Source organism: Eutrigla gurnardus, assembly GCF_963514095.1.
Source record: "Eutrigla gurnardus genome assembly, chromosome: 20".
Taxonomy (NCBI): domain Eukaryota; kingdom Metazoa; phylum Chordata; class Actinopteri; order Perciformes; family Triglidae; genus Eutrigla; species Eutrigla gurnardus.
The window spans coordinates 19,441,897-19,462,376 of NC_139931.1; the positions used below are offsets into that span (position 1 = coordinate 19,441,897).

At 49.2% G+C, this 20,480-nt stretch overlaps 1 protein-coding gene across 2 annotated transcripts in view; it reads left to right on the forward strand.

Annotated features, from left to right (window-relative positions):
• Window positions 1–10,438, forward strand: part of LOC311030709 (thyroid hormone receptor alpha) — a 132,175-nt gene extending 121,737 nt beyond the window's left edge. For both annotated transcript variants that reach the window (XM_084036642.1, XM_084036643.1), the window contains 2 exons: window positions 1,616–1,874; window positions 3,099–10,438. In XM_084036642.1, the coding sequence (XP_083892768.1) occupies window positions 1,616–1,874; window positions 3,099–3,349 (510 nt within the window). In that variant the 3' untranslated portion in view covers window positions 3,350–10,438. The remainder of the gene's footprint in view (window positions 1–1,615; window positions 1,875–3,098) is intronic.
• The last annotated feature ends 10,042 nt before the right edge of the window (window positions 10,439–20,480 follow it).

Genomic DNA, 20,480 nt, shown 5'->3' on the forward strand with positions numbered 1-20,480 from the left:
GACACAGCCGTTCACAAAAGCGTACGGATGCAAACACCCAGAGTGCCTCATTGATGCGGCATTTCTGGGCCAGTAAAGGGTTAGAAACTGAAATCACTACAGAGCCGGGGGAAGAGATCTCTGAGATTTAAGTTTGAAATTCAAGAGAAACCAACTCTACACGCAACCCCATCCTCCCTCCACCCTCCCTCCATCCTCCCTCCACCCTCCCTCCATCCTCCCCCCCTCTATCCTCCCTCCATCCTCCCCCCTCCATCCTCCCCCCTCCACCCTCCCTCCATCCTCCCTCCGTCCTCCCTCCATCCTCCCCCCCTCTATCCTCCCTCCATCCTCCCCCCTCTATCCTCCCTCCATCCTCCCCCCCTCTATCCTCCCTCCATCCTCCCCCCCTCTATCCTCCCTCCATCCTCCCCCCCTCTATCCTCCCTCCATCCTCCCTCCATCCATCCTCCCTCCATCCTCCCCCCTCCATCCTCCCTCCATCTATCCTCCCTCTATCCTCCTCCCTCCATCCTCCCTCTATCCTCCCTCCATCCTCCCTCCATCCTCCTCCCTCCATCCTCCCCCCCTCTATCCTCCCTCCATCCTCGCCCCTATCCTCCCTCCATCCTCCCCCCTCCATCCACCCTCTATCCTCCCTCCATCCTCCTTCCTCCATCCTCCCCCCTCCATCCACCCTCTATCCTCCCTCCATCCCCCCCTCTATCCTCCCTCCATCCTCGCCCCTATCCTCCCTCCATCCTACCCCCCTCCATCCTCCCTCCATCCATCCTCCCTCTATCCTCCCTGCATCCTCCGTCCATCCTGCGTCCATCCTCCCTCCCTCCCTCCATCCTCTCTCCATCCCCCCTCCAACCTCCCTCCCTCCCTCTATCCTCCCTCCCTCCATCCTCCCTCCATCCTCTCTCCATCCCCCCTCCAACCTCCCTCCCTCCCTCTATCCTCCCTCCCTCCATCATCCCTCCATTCTCCCTCCATCCTCCCACCTCTCTGGATGATGTGATGACTCACCACTCACTGATATTCCTCTGCTCTCTACAGAAATCTGTGTGTGTGTGTGTGTGTGTGTGTGTGTGTGTGTGTGTGTGTGTGTGTGTGTGTGTGTGTGTGTGTGTGTGTGTGTGTGTGTGTGTGCGTGCCACACCTCACTGAGTGCAGCCATCATGTATATTGTAGGGGCTTCCCGCTTACATAAAGTGTGCCAGGGGATTGGTTCTGAATAGTAAATGGAAATCTTTTTTCCTCGGCGATGAAGCTCAGCAACATCCTGGATGTTGGCCGTTAACAGGAAGCTGTCACGCCACAACTAACTGTACATTTTAAAAGTAGATTTGTCTTCAGTGTTGCCTTTTGTTGAGGACTTATTAATGGTGCATAAGCATGTTTCACCAATCAGCACAACAGCCCATCAGTAAAAATTATATTACAGCAACAAAAGTGCCTTCCTTCAATATCTGTAGCAAATCCTCGAACTTAAAGTCACATTCAGAAGTTTTCTCCCTTTTTGGCCACTTGGGGGCAGCACAGCGGGCTGCAAAGGCATCATGGTTTAGATTGAATTGTCGCCGTGTCATTTCCTGGGGTGACATCCTGCTGACGGGCCGTGTGTTTCCAGCTGCCGTGTGAAGACCAGATCATCCTGTTGAAGGGCTGCTGCATGGAGATCATGTCACTGCGCGCCGCCGTGCGCTACGACCCGGAGAGCGAGACGCTGACGCTGAACGGCGAGATGGCGGTGAAGCGCGAGCAGCTGAAGAACGGCGGCCTGGGCGTGGTGTCGGACGCCATCTTTGATCTGGGCAAGAGCCTGGCGCAGTTCAACCTGGACGACTCGGAGGTGGCTCTGATGCAGACGGTGCTGCTCATGAGCTCAGGTGAGCGATGAATGATGTCATCAGCTGCTTTTCATGTTGCTCAGGATTCGAACCAGATTGACTTTTTTTTCCCTCACTCTTTTAGCAGAGTCTCCCACAAACTCTGAATATTCTGTCAAATACAGAATCAAATATTCCACATATATAATACAAGAGTGGAGGCTTTGCTGCTTCCGAGCTCTTTCTTTTTTCACTTAGGAATAGTTCTGTGCCACTTATGAATCCCCATCCAGGATTCCATCAATAAGGTCTAAAACAGTCCCAACATGTATGGTGTGTCTGCAGGAGTGAAAACTTCCTACGCCTCCAAAACCTTCAGAATGAGAATAATCTTGTCTAATCTGCCCTTAATCCGGTCACTGTCCCATAAAGAATAAAACATGGCTTCAGCGTGGATAGAAAGACAGGTGGCAGCTCTCTCTTGAGGAAAAAGATGAATATGAATATGATTTGAATCTTTCCACCATGAAGCACATGAATGACTGGCAAAGACCAAAGAGAGCATGGAGATGGATCTGAGTACGTTCGGGTCGCTAGTTTGGATTTGGCCTTTTATGGTCGGGTCCCTTTTTTTAAATCCGACGTCAGGTTCGGGTCGAGCATCGGGATCAGGACTCTGATTCTAAACATGAACACGGTTATCGCTAGCAGCCGGTGGAAGGATGGAGAATGTAGCGTCATTTCATGCAGGCGGAGTGAAAGGACTTTCTTTCTCCAGTCAGAACGTTGGGTTTATTGATTTCTGTCAGGAAGATCATTTTAACAGAAGTGAAAACACTTCTCCTGGAAACCTTCTTCATCCTGGACTAAACTCATGAGCTCCAGAAGTGACACATACACACATATGTGTGTTACATTTAAACTGTTCTGACCACATTTTCTCAACAAATTGATATAAAACAAGTTATTAATTCAAAAATGTAACTATTGTGATAAGAAAAACAGTAATGAGCAGCTCAAGTGATTTAGCAGATTCAATTATTTTTATTTAATATAATTTCTCTTGTTGTATTTAAACAAATGTAGAGATGAATATAATGTCAAATTCATTAAAATATGAATAATCTGTATTTTGCTTGAAGGAAAAATGAGTCTGGGAGCAAAACATACCAGAATGACTTCACCTCATATTTAGTGCAGAAAGAAATCCTTTTATTTCATCACATCTGTTCCTTCATGTCGAGCAGCTTTCTAAACCACTCATGTAACTCCTCCTCCCCCCAGACCGCTCGGGGCTGACCAGCATGGAGAAGATCGAGCAGTGCCAGGAAGCGTACCTGCTGGCGTTCGAGCACTACATCAACTACCGCAAGCACAACATTCCCCACTTCTGGCCCAAGCTGCTGATGAAGGTGACGGACCTGCGGATGATCGGGGCGTGCCACGCCAGCCGCTTCCTCCACATGAAGGTGGAGTGTCCCAACGAACTCTTCCCCCCGCTCTTCCTGGAGGTCTTCGAGGACCAGGACGTGTGACTCAGAGAACGCCGGCGCCGCGGCGCCCCTCACAAGAACCCTGGACGCTGAATGGAAAGCAATATGGGGGGGCGGCCGCGGCGGAGGAGGGTGTGTGGTGGTGAAGAACACGAGAAGAAGAAAATCTGGATTCTTTTGTTTGTTTTCCTTCAGTGTGAACCTGCCCTACAAACCTCCGTCCCACCGCCTGCACCAGCAAACACGCCCCCGGAGAGGAACCCACTCATCCAGGAACACACTGCCATGAACGTACAGCAGACATATGCAAACCAAGACCCCGCCGTGGACTCCTCTGCACCTGTATGGACCAGTGAGGGGCTCAGTTACCCCCCCCCCCACCCCACCCCCACCCCGCCTCAAAAATGATTTTTTTTAATGATCTCTGACACCTGACCACCAGCTCTTCCTTCCTCTGACGTCGACCCCCACCATCTCCCATCCATCACCTTAACTGCAGTGGTGTCCCCCCCCCCCCCCCCAGTCTGCTGAGTGTCTGTCAACCTACCTACCTCCCCCCCCCTGACCTCTGTCTCACGTACACAGAGACATCCCTGCACTCTTACCTCATATGTGTGTCCATCTATTAGGTGGTAGTCTACAGAACACATGGAGCCATGCATCTCAGTTACCTCTAGTGTTGAAGTCACACTCCCTATGAAGCCCTCGTCTACACTCTTTTATGTTTGCAGACCTGCGTGACACATTAAGGTGCGTTCACACCAAGCGTTTCCGCTCTACCTCCGATCCTCCCGGACTCCATTCAGAAAACAAGCATGTTAAAAGTAGTCAGCTTGTCATCATGCAGACGGACCTAACAAAGCATGACTCGACACTTTTTTTACTCGTCAGCGCCATTATGTAGATCCTTCGGCATCCTTTCTATCTGTTTAATGCCATGAAGTTATTGGAATCGTTCATTTTGGGTTCATACGGCTGTAGTAAACCAGCAGATGTGTGTCTTTCTAGAGACAGTGAATGCAATACCTCTGAATGATGTCATGAACTCAGACGTTTGATCCCCAGCGAGTCCGGTCATCACGTACCCAGCAGCAGTCCTGGTTATCCCGGCCGCTTCTCATTGGCTCCACGCTGGCTGTGAACGCACCTTTAATGCTGCGTGCATTGTTACGTCTGGCAAGTGGTCAACTCTCTGCGTGGCGTGATTACCCACAATTCAATGACACAAGGAGGCCAATGAGGCGTGAAATGCACGTAGAAACATTTCAAGCCTTTCAAATGTTAAGTACGACGAGCTAAGTGAGCTTTAAAGCGTGATGAGGAGCATTTTCAAAATAAAGCGTCTAGTAGCTGTGGGCTGCATAGGAAGTGTTTCCACTACTTTTATTGTACCATATAGTTTGGTTACAACATTACATCATTCAAAGACACTCATATATACAGTATATGAATATATACATATAATATATATATCTATATTGCTAGAATAGTTCTCAGAGACATACCTCCTCATTTAATTACCTCTCTCACACACACACACATGCATATTACACCCAGTTGTTATTTGGACGTGACCTCAGTTCATCTCTCCCTAAATAACCGCCGGGCTGCACCGCCACTTCCTGTCAACATGAGTGCGTTTGTTCTGTGTAGCCCCGCCCCGTCCACCACGCCGTGGCCCCGCCTCCTCACCTCACCTCCGTCTTGTGATAGGTCCAGTGCTGGCAGATAGTCGTGGTGGTCGTAGGGGGACGGTGTCCCTCACCTCTCCAGAGGACCCCCCGTCAACCTGTGTGAAGCCCCGCCTGAAAGCCGACAGATTCTACCTCACCTCACCTCTCATCTCAGTGCAGCTGCCCCCCCGCCTGCCTCTCACCTACAGCAGGCGGGAACGGGCCGTGGATCAACAATTCTCATTTTCTCTACCGCTTTTTTTTTTGTTTTTTTGTTGTTGTTTTTCATTTATATCACCCACTACGAGGGACCAACTCTCACTTTGGACTCAGTTTTTTCTTTAGGACGCCGCGGCGGGGAGCGGGGGAATCAGTGACGTCACAGTGTGCCGATCGAACTTCAAGGAAACTTGTCAGCTGGAAGCTGGGACTCCAGTGGAAGCCATTTTCGGCCCGACAGGGTCAGGCCAACGGACTACTGTGGGTGGTGACTGGGAGGTAAACAAACAGCAAGTGAGTCAGCAGTATTCGCCTGTGGATGTGGTATCAGGGGGGGGCGAATGGCGAGTGATTGGCGGGATGCGTTGTGACTCAGGCCAAGCCAATAGCACAACCGCCACACAGGAATGGACCCTTGTTCTCGCACATCCAGTCCAGCTCCGGATCCTCCCCTCGCCATCGCAGCAGGAACGGACCGTTTAACAGACGTTCTGAGCGACCGTCCCAGAAACGCCACAGTACCAATTCAACTCTGCTGAAACGAGCTCCACCAACCATATCCCAAAACACCATCCACTACTATAACTATCAGGTTTTTTTCTGTTGCACTAAAACCACAATGTCTGTATCCCTGAGCAACCCTGAACCCCGACCTTTACCTTTACCCCCCCCCCCCCCCCCCCGCCCCACACACACACACACACACACACACGGTTTTCCTGCTCCTGCCGATCTTTAGCAGTCTTAACAATATTCTCCAAAATGTCTCACACACACACACACACACACACACACACAGGGGCCATTCTCTCATCTCTTGATCGCCCGTTGAACGAGGACGGCGACGCGGCCTTCAGGCGCCGCCACTCTCAGTGTTCACTAATCTACATGCAGGGTATTCACATAGAACCGTAAGCACTGAATCTACAGGGATAAAAACACACAATAGCAGCCAGCACACACACACACACGCAGCAATAGGATGATCAAGCAGTACCGTTTCCCAGCAGCCACCAGGCCGGCTGCGTCCGTACCGTACTTTGCTCACTATCACTGTGAATGAAAGCCATGCTGCGACCGGGTCATGGCTCAGACAGGGAACCGCTGGCTTGTTAATTCTGATGTTAATGTGCCTCGCAGAGGACGGTGATACAAATATACAGCATACAGAAGCATATATTTATAGATAGATGGATATATATAGAGATATATAAATATATATAAATGTTGCAGTTAATGTATGTGGCATTAGAGCTCTCAGTGGCTGAACCTCTGCTGCCGGCTCAGATCCCATCAGGACCCGGTCTCCTCACGGGTCACGTAGCGGAGGGTCTCCCAGCTCACTCCACCCGACTGCATTCGCACCCGGACAATACTGATATTTATGCATTGTTTGCGGTTACATTGGGATGCTTGTTTGCCTTGTGGTGATCACCAATGGACCGAAGTTTACCTTCTGCTTACCTCTGAGTCATTTCACCCAGCACAAGGAGTACCTTCATCCCCCCAACACCACCACTGTATCAGGAGTCCATGAGACCCGCCGTGGTCCACGGGGCTCAGTGAACCTTCACATTTGAGCTGGCAGCACAGCTGCTCCGTCTCTCTCTCTCTCTCTCTCTCTTTTTTTCCTCTCTTTTTCAGCCAAATGATCACCGGAGAAATCCTCCTCCCCTTTTAAAGAAGAAACTAACACACCAGCAGAGCACACTGCCTTCCGCCATGATCAGTTGCACCAGCATAGCAGAGAGACAGACCAGTAGTCCATCAGCATCCTCCACACCGCCATCCTACCTGGACACACACACACACACACACACACAGCAGGCAAATCTAATTAGCCCTTTCCACAGTGTCAATGTCATTGACTAAGTTAAATGTTGGCTCGGACGGCATATCCGTCTGCACACTCTTGGTCGCCATGGTGACAAGGCAACCAGGCACACGGCCGGCGAGTTTGAGGCGCTTTGACAAAGAACTCTATAACTTTCCTGGCATCTTTAAAGTCCCTGAAAGTTTAGTCTTTTCCCGTGAAGAAAATGGAAAAGCGTCTGGTCGTTTGGACGAAGCCTCCCGCCGTCACAGAGTCAACAACACACTGTTTGACAAAAGCCACAACGTTGACGCAACGCAAACGTTGCACTCCTCCACCTTCACACATCGCGGCCCACACTTCCTTAACCGAGCTGCGACATAAAATCACAAAGTCTGTGTCTTCTTTGGCACAGCGACCATAGAATTGTGTTGCTCTCTCTCTCTCTCTCTCTCTCTCTCTCTCTGTGTCTCAGATCACAGGGTTTTATGTTGCGTTTACAATGAACTAAAATGTGAACTTGATGCTAAGCTCTGCTGCTGTAGCACAAATCCACCACTCATGCAACTCCCACGTTCCACAGATAAACGCCTCTTCTTACCCAGGGAAACATCTGCACGTCATCGGCCTCCTCTCCTCTTCCTCCCGCCTCCTAACTCCCCTTTTCTCTTCCTCAACCCTCATTTACAAGCCGTCCCCCTTTTTCTCTATTTATTTCACTCTGTCCTCTTAGTATGCACCTCCGTCTTCCCTTCCGGCACGCACACACACACACACACACACACACACACCTACCCCAACTCATACGAGCACTCTTTGGTGGAGATAGTCGACAATCCCTGCAGGAATATGTCCACATGTGGAATGTAAAATACTGAAATTGTACGATTAAAGACGGTGTGAAGTTCCACACTCACGTTGTTTTTTTGATGTCGTCGATGTTGCTTTTCGTTGTGCACCAAGTGTTCGTCGTTCTGCTTGTTGCAAGTGTTTGCAACTCTGACACACTGCTACTGATGAGTCCTCTTTTTTTCAAATATATATATATATATAATATGTTTATTGAAAAAAAAGACTTGTGGCGTGAGGACTGAAGCGAGAGATCTAAAGCAGGAGATGAAGTGTGTTTGTGTTGGATGGAGAGCAGGAGAGAATTGATTCTGATTATTCTTTCATATGGTTATTAATTTGCATCTGATTTTCTTGGTAAGTGAATGTCTGTCTATGTGTGCTGATGCTTTACTGTGATAAATGGGCTGTATATGCACTTTCAGACCATCGTTGGTGCAGTTGTAGCTGTAGTGCTCAAGTGTCACCCAAAGGGCCAGGGTTCACATCACCTTCAGTTCAGCTCAAAGCCAAGTCTGCATAGATCATTTAACCAGATATTGCATTCAAACTCTTTTAGTTGCCTTATTCTGGTGTTCTAATCTGTTATAAACTCATAATTACTCTCTAACGAGCCGTTGGTCACATGACATCCTCTGGTCAGATTTGGTTAGCTCTGCAATGTGTATGCTCGCACCTCAGTACAGGTGAGTTTAGTTTATTCGTTTATTTATTTGGGAGGGGTTTGGATCCAAGCTTGAAAGATAGTGTGTCCCTGAGCAGAGAGAGAAGTCACTTTCCCTCTGTGTGTGTTGTAAAACCTTACAGAACGATCGATCAAATCCTTTGCATTTGATTGGCCCCCTTAAAAGTGGGTGGGCTTAGAGTTTAGTGTGATGCAGAGTTTCAATGTAAATATACTCTTGGCACTTACTAAAAAACTAGCTTCTATAAGCTGTTAATGGAGCCACAGCTAACTAGCATGCTGGGATACCATGGCAACAAATTACACTCACTATCATGCAGAGTTTAAGTCAGGCTCTAAGTGCGTTTCTGGCGGCGTACGATTAGCTGCAACCGAACCCGAGAAACTGGAACTAAAGGTTTCAAGCGATTAGCATTTCTACAAGCGAGATTTCTTCATGCAAATAACAAACACTCGACCCTTTGAAGGTGTTTCCGGAACGTCCCCGTCGGCTCACACTCCCACTCTGAGGATAACGCCAGCCAACTCTGCTTCCCAAACCGTTAGCATGCACATTGCTTCACCAAATCCATCCTCCGATTGGTTGAACTGAGAGTGAATGAACCTGAATCCTGCTTTCCACAGTTGCTTGGGCTGTATCACTTTGCTCATCACACTCCTGATCTGGGTCAATAAAAAAATCACCTACATCCTGATCTGAAACTTTAGATTGCTCCAAATCTGACCTCAGACCAGGGCTCATCTCGCGATGTATAAATCTGCCGTATATTAATCTCAGTGTTGTAACAAGAATATCGCTTTTAATGGGGAAAAAGCATCACGTACAAAAATGAACGAAAAAAAATCACATAACGGAAACCAAAAAAAAAAAAAGATTTATACAACTATTCATACCTCATTGTACTGCTTTGTGCCAGAGTAAAGGAGGAGAGTGATCAGTCTCAAGCAAAGAAACTCAGCAGTGGTTAACATGGAGCGGACCCAACAGTGGTCTCAGGAAGATGATGAAATGTATGCTAGACTGACAAACACTCTAAAGAAAAGAAACTGCTTACAGGATCTGTTCAGGTTGTAGGAAAAAAATGCAGCACTTAACTTTGTTATGTCTATAAAGAAATGATAGCATGAAATATGAAGCCATGCTCTGAGTATGTTTCCACAGCTGGCGGGTATTTATTCCATCTCTACATGTGTTCTGCCCTGACAAACCAAGAGAGGACTGATGCTTTCATCAGGACAGGGGCTGGGGTGCATCGAGTGGTTTGGCCAAATGAAACATTTCAATCCAAATTACAGTTTTTGAAAAAGAAAAAAAATAAAGGTGCTCCTGCCCCCCCAAGAAACGCTCCGAAGAGAGACGGCGTCCTCTTCGAGCCTCGAGTGTGAAAATCACACACTTCTGTTTGTCTACTTTGAATCCGGGCCAGGAAATTGTGCCTTGAATACGAAAAAGGTTCGGGGCCCGACGTCCCGAGCCATTATTCCCGAGATGAAAAATGTCCTCTCTTGTTTTCGCTCCCTGCAGCTCCTCTTCACAGAGACTTTATGCAGTAGCACAGACCGGCTAATTAGCGTATCTGACAGTCATCGTGTGAAGCCCTGCACGAGCAGTCAGCGATTTCCCTGTTTAGCGAAGCAGCCATGGTTTTTTTGGCACAGCACAGTGTTGAATGTAAAGCCGAATGAGGTGGAAGCACCCCGGACGAGAGTTTGATGGTGTGTTTTATAATGCTGGTCGTGGGTTTGTAACGGGCACGGTGGTCGTTTGTCTTGTTTTTCTGTGACAAATCATTCATGGCACAATCAGAGAATGGCATCTCAATGGCTAAAAGCTGTTTGTGTTTGTGGCTATGTGACATTCATTTTCAACATTATAAAATGATTTGATATCAGTCTGCCTACTTTGTCTTTGTCAAGCTTCATGAAACTGACCTGGCCTCAGCAGGCAACGCATCACCGACGGCATCTCACACTCCTTTCACTGGTCGGCAGACTCAATCAGCACTGCATCGGCTAATATACACGTTGATCTGATTTCGTTTTTTTAGGTTTTATTTTAGAAGCCATTTTTGGTTTGATAGCACAAAAACATCAATGTCACGCAACGTGAAATAATAATTTTCCTGGGCTATTGTCAATTGATGCATGGGCTGATCCCAAGTAAGCGGATGTCCGATCACCCGCAGTTATGAGTCAAACAAAAATGATTTAATGACATTCGGCTCACTTACAGGTGGGTCAGTAAAATTTAAATGTACACATATTAGTTAGATATTACCAAAAGGTTCATATGACTCTAGTCTGACCACAGATACCCCCCCCCCCCCCCCCCCTCCCCTCCTATTTTCCCTGGTGGGGAAATATAGGAGGTTCCATAAATACAGAATGGGCCATAAAATACAGAATGGGCCCTTATTCATTTAATCATCGGACGAGTTCAGGTCACTTGTTAAAGCATCACTGGTGTCGATAAGATTGATGATGATATATTGTGTGGACCAATCTTTAGATCCGTTTGTGTTGCCCAAATACTACTCGTCATGGCAAAGCTTCCATTGAAGTAGGTGTGACAACCAGGCTGCAACCTCCAACTTCCAGTTCTGAAAAGTGAAGCCAAATCTGAAGTGCCTTAAACCTGCATTCTTTCTGCTGGCCATCAGGGGGCAACTCCTCTGGTTGCAAAAAGAAGTCTGATTACATGGAAGCATGATGTTCATTTAGTAAATGATGGTCCATTTAGAGTCAAACAGAAAGCAGGGGATGCTTTAGGGCGGGGCTACCTGCTGATTGACAGGTGGCTACCACGGTGTCCGTGTGTCCGTTGTACAACGTTAAACCTTTTAGTGTATGAAAGCTAATCGTCACACTTAGGATGGATAATGTTTTATATACTTTTTGGGTGCGCTTGGCTCCGACCTCTTGTGTCACAAAATTCTGAACTCGAGGCTTCAAGCATCAGTCCACATGAAGTGTGACTCCCATCCACTTCTTATAAACAGTCTGTGGTGACATTTAGAAAGTATTTGGCTGAACTATTAGGAGCACCAAAAGTTTGAAAACTTCTTAAAGTCGAGCTGAAATGAAAAAGGCCCTTTTAAGCCTTTTGGGTCACATCTCTGGTCATATCGTGAACACGTGCCAAAAAAATAATGTTTTCTTTCTTCCTGAAAAACAAAATATGACGCATGCTTACATCAGTGAGCACCAACCAGTATCTTAATGATTCCAGGCAGTAACTTTTGTTATGATGCTGCTCTTCAGATCACCGTCAGCTGACAACTAATCCTCCAGGCAGTGAACGCTCCCATCTGCTGCGAAGGACGAATCAAGTTGTCCACAAGTCCAAAAACAGATGACTATTATGTACGTTCATCATCGATATGAAACTAAAAACCATGATCGAATGCAATGCTCTGTAATTAGACCCTATTAATATGCAGTCTAGATTACCCACACTGCACTTTTGCTAAATTTGGAAGCAGACTACTAAATTATTACAAACCCTGAGACTCACGAAATCCACTCGATGGCAAATGAGTGCTGGCGTTGTTGTTGTGGGGGTAATGATGTAAGAACGAGCAGCTTTGCTCTCCACCAATCCACAGTCCAACAGGCCACCCGCACCCCCCCCCCCCACCCCATCGCCTCCCAACAAACAGCTGGGAGGGCTGGCATGGACCATGTGTGTGTGTGTGTGTGTGTGTGTGTTAGAGAGAGAGTTACACACAGATTGACAGGCAGGGACATCCATACAGATTTTTCCCCTCAACTAAAAGGGAAATTGCTTCCAGCGAGGCTCTAAAAATAGTTTTAATGATGCTCATATTCACCTTTTGAAAAGGACACATAAATGCATGAAACTTGTATCTGCTTCCCACATCCCTGATTGATGATTTACTTCCATGACACGTTTTATCATCCATCATCAGAGATCAAGAGCCTGTTTTATGAAGTCAGATCCTTGTTGGGACTAAATCATAGACTGTTTATAAGAAGTGGACGTAGTCATGGTGACGTCATCCATCGGTTTGTGGACTACGGTTTTAAAGCCTCGAGTTCCACATTTTGGTCGTCGCCGTCTTGGATTTTCTCAACCAGTGACGGAAGTAACCATATTTGGTCTGCGGAGGAGCGACGGGTGGATCTGACGAAACGGCAACCTTACTGGATCTGGATCCATGTGGATTCTGGTGTGAAGCTGCTAACAAAGTTAGCTTCATAATTCATAAGTGTTAAAGTCATCTCAGTAGCTAACTGCGTTGTTAGCGTGGTAGAGCCACCGAGGTACCTGTCACCATTCTGCATTCCTGGTCTGCTGTCTCAGTACTCCATCACCTCCTCATCGACCTGCTCCACACACTCCCTGCCAGATTGTTCCCTTCCTTGCCAGATTCTCCAGCACTCTTTCCTGGACTGGTTTCCCATCGCAGATCCTGCCTGTCTCTGACCAGCCCGCCTTACCTGAAACCCGGTAATCCACCTCAGCTTCTGTCCAGACCACTGAATCTGCTTCCGTAACTTTGCTGCCTGCTGCTGTTGCTGAGCAATACATCTTCATCTCCCCTGGTGGTTTTTGGATTGCTGGTTTCTTGAACTTTATACTGACCTGGTTTCTAAATCCCTGCCTCCTTGACGACGGCATGCTGCCTGACCCTTAACAGTACTGTTACCTGCCATTGAACTCCCCTGTCCTACTGTTACGCTGACACAGCTGGGGATTTTGGGGATTCTGGGCCTGCTGTTTGCTGATACTGTTATTTGATAAATCTGCTCTCATCGGTTTTTGCTGAACTTCTCAACAGTCACACCCCTGTTTTCTGGTCTGGTGGACCCTAAATGGACCATAATGTACTAAATGAACATCATGCTGGATTGAAGAAGACTTGAAACTAGAGATTGAGAACATAAACTCATGTTTACTATGTTTACTGAGATAATACATCAAGAGAGAAGTAGGACCATTTTCTCGTAGACTTCTATACAACCAGAGAGGAGTCGCCCCCTGGTGGCCAGCAGAGAGAATGCAAGTTAAGGCACTTCAGCGTCGGCTTCACTTTTCAGAACCGGTAGTTGCCGCCTCGAAAAAACCCATCGTTACTGAAATGCTGAATAAAATCACTAAATTAGCCAAACTGCACCATGTGTGGGGTCAACAGGGTTAAAGTGTTAGCTGTGCAGAACTGAGCAATACTTCTAATATCAATAATAACAATGAAGGCTGCTAATAACGCTACTACTGAGGCTGTTATAAATAAGCTGTGCTCTGGCATAGCTTCCTTTTTCCTCTTAGTTATGTAAAACATGGACACAGATCCATCCCAGAATAGACATCACGTCTATATGGGACGATTTCACTCAGCGGCCTCTTTCACGTTTGTGCTGCTGGAAACTCGTTTTGAACTCCTCGTTATTTTACATATTGTGGCAACCCAGGGGAGAATGCAACAAGATTCACATAAAATAGGCTCCAAGACAGATGAGGCAAAATCAAAAAGTCTTTAATAGACAAGTTAAAGGGAGGGAGAAGGGCACAGGGTTAAAGGTAAACTAAGGTTTCTTCCCGGCTGGGGCGTTTGTCCTCAGGTTTCAGTCCTGGGTCTCCAACAAAACAGGCTTCTGGATAGGGCAGAGAGAGGGAGAGAGGTGAGGCATGGGTTACTTGCCACGGGGTCCAAGGGCTACTCAACCAGTCCCACGTCTCTGGCTGCTGGCTTTCTGACGTCTGTTGCCTGTCGTTCCTCCTGGTCGAAGAGCAGCCCGATTGAGTGGGAGAGCAGGGAGTAAATCTTCTCCCCTGATTACCTGATGGGCTGCAGGTGTGTCCAGTGCCAGATTCCCAGTGGCTGCACCACCTCCACTGGGTAGAACACACCCCCTGCTACCTCCCCTAACCGGAGCCTGGGGTTTCCCGGTCGGGTTGGGCCTGTGGCTTCTCCTGGCTTGCCACATACCCCCCCCACCAGCTCCAGGCCGGGGCTGGGAGCGCCAACAAACAAGCAGTCCTCTCTTCTGGATAGGGCATCCGCATTTCCGTGGGCCCTGCCCGACCTGTGTTCAACAGAGAAATTAAAGTTTTGCAATTCCAAGAACCACCTTGTGACCCGTGCATTGGTGTCCTTGGCCGTTGATAACCATTTGAGTGGTGCGTGGTCTGTTACCAGGGTGAAGCGTCGGCCGAGGAGGTAATAACGCAGCTTGGTCAAAGCTCATTTGATAGCCAGACATTCCTTTTCTATGGTGGAGTAGTTCTGTTCATGTTTTTTCAACTTACGACTGATGTAGGTCACCGGGTGTTCCTCCCCTCCTCTGATCTGTGAGAGGACCGCTCCGACCCCTGTTCCGGAAGCATCAGCGTGCACAATGAACGGTTCGCTGAAGTTTGGGGCACCCAGCACGGGCTCCGTGCACAGGGCCTTCTGAAGGGTGGAGAAGGCTTCCTCTGCTTCAGCACTCCAGGAGACCCGGTGAGGGTGGTTCTTCTTCGTCATCTCATGCAGAGGGGCTGCAATCGTAGCAAAGTGGGGGATAAAACATTGATAATAGCCAACCAGACCCAGGAACGTCTTCACCTGTCGCTTGGTCATCGGCCGGGGCCAGGTGGTGATCGCCTCCACCTTCCGGAGGTGGGGTCTCACATTACCCCTGCCGATGGTGTATCCCAGGTACTCGGCCTCCTCTAGCCCCAAACGGGTTTCTTTGGGTTGGCTGTCAGGCCGGCTTGTCGCAGAGCTCTCAGGACTGCCCGCAGGTGGCCTAGGTGGGCGGTCCAGTCTGTGCTGTGGATTATGATGTCGTCAATATAAGCGGCTGCATACTCACGATGGGGTCGGAGTATCTGGTCCATCATCCGTTGGAAGGTGGCGGGGGCTCCGTGTACTCCAAAGGGCAACACAGTGTAATGGTACAGGCCATCGGGGGTGACGAAGGCGGTCTTCTCCTTGGCCCGGTTGGTGAGGGGGACTTGCCAGTAACCTTTGGTGAGGTCAAGAGTCGACACAAAACGACTGGGGCCTAATCGTTCAATCAACTCATCGACCCGAGGCATAGGATAAGCATCAAACTTAGAGATTTCATTCAGTCTTCTAAAATCATTGCAGAACCTATCTGAGCCATCGGATTTAGGAACCAGTACAATTGGACTGGACCAGGCACTATGTGATTCTTCAATTACCCCCATCTCCAACATTCTCTTTACCTCTTCTCGAAGGCTCTGCCTCTTAGCTTCGGGGATGCGATAGGGCCGGAGCCTCACCTTTTTTCCTGGCTCGGTGATTATGTCATGTTGGATCACATCCGTACGTCCAGGCAGGTCAGAGAACACATCTTGAAACTGGCTCGTCAGTTCAACCAGGTCTTGGCGGTGGGACGGTGCCAGCTGAGGGCCGAAGGGTACCTGTGCATTCAAACTGGACATTTTAACAGTCAAGGCGGGCACCGGGGCCGCATCAGTGGTATGCCATTTCTTCAGAAGATTAACATGATAAAGCTGACAAGTTCTTCTCCTCCCCGGTTGCCTCACCTTATAGTTGACCTCCCCCACCTTCTCCATGACCTCATAGGGCCCGTGCCACTTGGCCAGGAACTTGCATTCTGTGGTTGGGATGAGGACCAGGACCAACTCACCAGGCCTGAACTCTCGGATGTGGGCTTTCCTGTTGTAGACTTTGGATTGAGCTTGCTGGGCTTGCTGCATATGCCCCCTAACAAGGGGCCAAACCATGCTCATCCGGTCCTTCATCTGGTCAACATACTCAATGATAGAGCGGTGGGGAGATGGTTGTTGTTCCCAGGCTTCCTTGGCCAGGTCCAGCATGCCCCGTGGCCTCCGTCCGTACAGCAACTTGAACGGTGAAAATCCTGTGGACGCCTGTGGGACTTCTCGGATGGCAAACAAGACAAAGGGGATTAGTTGGTCCCAGTTTTTCCCATCCACATCAATGATCTTTCTCAGCATTTGTTTGAGAGTTTTATTGAACCGTTCAACAAGACCATCTGTCTGTGGATGGTAAACAGACGTTCTTAACTGGCTCACCTTCAACAGCTTGCACATCTCCTTCATTACTCTTGACATGAAGCAGCTTCCCTGGTCGGTGAGGACCTCTTTGACAATGCCCACTCGACTAAACAGTAGGAACAGCTCACGGGCCACAGTCTTAGCCGTAGCTGCCCGTAGGGGAATAGCCTCGGGATAGCGAGTGGCATAGTCAAGGAGGACCAGGATATACCGATGTCCCCTGCTGGATTTAGGGAGGGGACCCACAATATCCATGGCCACTCTCTGGAAGGGCGTGTCAATAATGGGTAGAGGGATCAAAGGGTTCTGATAGTTTACCTTTGGGGCTGTCTTCTGGCATTCTGCACAGCTTCTGCAATAATCCTGGACAGCCCTCTTCACCCCAGGCCAGTAGAAGCGGCCCAGGATTCTCTCATACGTTCTTTCTACTCCTAGATGTGCCCCTAATAGGTGTGAATGAGCTAGGTACAACACTTTAGGTACATAGCATTTTGGGACCAACAACTGTTCAACAATGAGTTCTCCCTTTTTAACCACCCTGTACAAGAGCCCATTTTTTACCATAAAATGTGGAAAGATGATTGCACTCACCCCTTCAACTCGGTTGCCCTCAACTTCAATCAGGTTCCTTCGGGCTTGTTCCAAGTTGGGGTCCTCTAACTGGGCGGTTCCAAACTGCCCTGGGTGGGGCCTCCTTTCCTCCTCTACAATGGGGAATTCAGAAAAAGCCTCTGAAAACCTGTCGTCTGATGAGGCTTCTTCGGGTTCAGTGTTCCTGGCCCCTACAGGTTCAGCTGGTCCCTGAACGTCTTCACTGGTCTCCTCCCCAGAGGAGCCGGGGACCCCAGCTGCACAGACAGGCCGGGGCCTCGCTTTCCCGCTGCCCCGGGGTTTCTTCCTCAGGTTGTTTGGCCCCCACAAACGCCAAAATATGGGGCAGTCTCTCCCGATGAGTACAGGGACTGGCAGGTTTTTCACCAACCCTGCGATCAACTCAAAGGTGCCCCGTGTGGTCTGGACCTTGATGTGAGCGGTGGGGCAGTCCTGAGAGTCCCCATGGACACAGGAGACCGGGATAGAGGGCCCCTGGGGTCCTGTCGTCAGTTCGGGCCTTAACAGGGTCACAGCACTTCCAGAGTCCAGGAGGGCCTCTGTATCCTGCCCATTGATTCGAACGGGGAGTTTTGGGGCCGTCATGTCCTCATGAGCCCAGCAGGTGGTGAGATAGCCTCCCGCTTCCTGGGGGGCCCCAGCCGATTCTGCTGTCGGCATCGATTCCTCATCACCGGGGCAGTTCCACGATAGATGGCCTTCCTGACCACATGTGAAGCATCTGCGACGCTCCCGGATAATTGCCGGTCGGGTCTGGGGGGTTGCCCGGGGCTGGCCCGGCTGGCTGGCCCCTGGTTGAGGTCGGACCTCCTGGCCCCCCCTTCTCACCCTCAGCTTCTCTCCCCGGGGATCAGAGCGGCCGGGACGTGGATTCTCCCCCCGGTTGCCTCGCAGCAGTTCAGCGGTTACCTGGTGGTTTTCCAACAGCTCTACCAGGGCATCAACAGTCTCAGGATTACTTTGGAAGGCGTACCGTTTGGCGTCTGCAGGTAGTGCTCGAATGCAGCGGTCCATAACAACTCTATCAAGGGCCGAGGGTCCGTCCCCTGTGGTCAACCACGTGCGGGTTAGACGTATCAACGTGGCTACCTGAGGGCGTACAGGGGCCGTCTGGTCGTAGGCCCAGACATGGAACCGCTGAGCCCTTGTTGGGATGTTGTGGCCATAATGGGCCAAAATGGTCGTTTTCAGCAGGTCATAGTTGTTGACGTCCCGGGGAGGAAGGTCCTGACAGGCCCGCTGAGCTTCCCCCGTTAGGAAAGGGGCCAGTATGCCAGCCCACTCTGTCCTGGGCCACCTCTCTCTCTCTGCTGTCCTCTCAAATACCTCAAGGTAAGCTTCAATATCATCTTCTGCACTTTGTTTCGTTAGCACTTTACTGGGTCCCACTGGCCTCTCTGGTTTCACCAAGTGTTTTCCCAACACAGTGAATGCATCCTGCAAGGCTTTAAGGCTATGGGCCTGTTGGGCTTGGGTTTGGATGAGCTGGGCCAGGGCCTCCTCCATCTGAAGTCTATTTTATAGTGAATCTGTAGCGTTGGATCACGATGCCCGCATTCTCCACCAAATGTGGCAACCCAGGGGAGAATGCAACAAGATTCACATAAAATAGGCTCCAAGACAGATGAGGCAAAATCAAAAAGTCTTTAATAGACAAGTTAAAGGGAGGGAGAAGGGCACAGGGTTAAAGGTAAACTAAGGTTTCTTCCCGGCTGGGGCGTTTGTCCTCAGGTTTCAGTCCTGGGTCTCCAACGAAACAGGCTTCTGGATAGGGCAGAGAGAGGGAGAGAGGTGAGGCATGGGTTACTTGCCACGGGGTCCAAGGGCTACTCAACCAGTCCCACGTCTCTGGCTGCTGGCTTTCTGACGTCTGTTGCCTGTCGTTCCTCCTGGTCGAAGAGCAGCCCGATTGAGTGGGAGAGCAGGGAGTAAATCTTCTCCCCTGATTACCTGATGGGCTGCAGGTGTGTCCAGTGCCAGATTCCCAGTGGCTGCACCACCTCCACTGGGTAGAACACACCCCCTGCTACCTCCCCTAACCGGAGCCTGGGGTTTCCCGGTCGGGTTGGGCCTGTGGCTTCTCCTGGCTTGCCACAATATATACGAAATGTTTTCTCCATATCTCCTGACATCATAGGCCAGTTTTTTTTAACTCACACCGCTCCACCTGTTAAACACTGGCACAAAGGACGTAGCCATGGCAACGGATCACCTGTCAAATTAAAATGCCGTTGGATCCAGCCTTTAACGGCCTTGTTGACCACCAAGTAGTTCCTTCACAGCCTGATGTTAGCCTTTTACTTCTGTCGATTGCATTCACGCCTCAGAAAATCCTACTGCTGTTTAGTTGAGAAGATTATCGTTTAAGTATCATAAACTTGCGTTAACAGAGCTTATTTTGTGCAATAACACAAAATCTGACAAAATGTCATATTTGGCTTTTTAAAGGAGCCTGTGATGCTAACTTCCAAGCTTGGCCTAGAAATTGCAGCTCTCTATTTAAGGCACATGGTGATGAAATATTCAGATCTAATACTCCATGTTTTTATGACTGCACAGAAATGGAAATGTATGTATATTTGGTTGGAAAGGCTAAATCTGGATCTACCAATTAGAAACTAATTGTCTCAAATCAACATGGTGCAGTCCTATATCATTACACTTCCACCTGACTGCCCCCCCCCCCCACACACACACACACACACACACACACATTCACACACACATATGCACACATGCACACACACATGCACACACACTTACACACATGCACACACACGCACACATGTACACACATGCACACGCACACACATACATTCACACAAGCACACACACACATGAACACACACACACAAACATGCACACACACGCAAACACGCAAACACACATTAACACACGCACACACATTCACACACACATGAACACACACAAACACATGCACACACACACACACACATGCACACACACATTCACACACATGCACACACACGTGCACATGCACACACATGCACACACACATGCACACATGCACAGACACACACACAAACACATGCACACACACATTCATACACATATGCACACACACACATGCACACACACATGCACACACACACATGCACAGACACACATGCACACACACACATGCACAGACACACATGAACACACACACACACACAAACATGCACACACACACACACACACACACACATGCACACCCACAGTGAAAACACATGCTGCCCCACCCCCTGGACTCGTTCAGCAGACTGGTGTTATGTAAGAGTTGCCCTGCTCTCCTCACAGACAACCTT